The sequence below is a fragment of the Penaeus monodon genome, chromosome 28, assembly GCF_015228065.2.
Source record: "Penaeus monodon isolate SGIC_2016 chromosome 28, NSTDA_Pmon_1, whole genome shotgun sequence".
Classification (NCBI taxonomy): domain Eukaryota; kingdom Metazoa; phylum Arthropoda; class Malacostraca; order Decapoda; family Penaeidae; genus Penaeus; species Penaeus monodon.
The window spans coordinates 32,612,329-32,612,556 of NC_051413.1; the positions used below are offsets into that span (position 1 = coordinate 32,612,329).

The 228-nt window shown below is 62.7% G+C and overlaps 1 protein-coding gene across 1 annotated transcript in view; it reads right to left on the minus strand.

The window, feature by feature from the left end:
- LOC119591176 (leucine zipper transcription factor-like protein 1) overlaps positions 1–228 on the minus strand; it is an 11,362-nt gene that overhangs the window by 10,207 nt on the left and 927 nt on the right. Inside the window, exon 2 of the mRNA XM_037939885.1 lies at positions 19–217. Within this exon, the coding sequence (XP_037795813.1) occupies positions 19–217 (199 nt within the window). The remainder of the gene's footprint in view (positions 1–18; positions 218–228) is intronic.

Below are 228 nucleotides of genomic sequence, written 5' to 3' on the forward strand. Positions count from 1 at the left end.
TCCCATTCCCCAGCCCACCTTGCTCTCCGCCTGCTCCAGCCTCCTTTTCATCTCGCCGTTCTCCTCCGTCAGTCGCTTTATCTCCGCGTGCAGGAGCGCCATCGGTCTCTCTTGATCCCCGAGAGGCGCCAGGGTCCTCGCAGAAGGCTTCTTGTCGATCCCGAGGCGCCCTTGAGCTTCCGCCTCCTCGAACTTGCGGACGTCCTCAAGGAGCTCTCTGCGGGGATT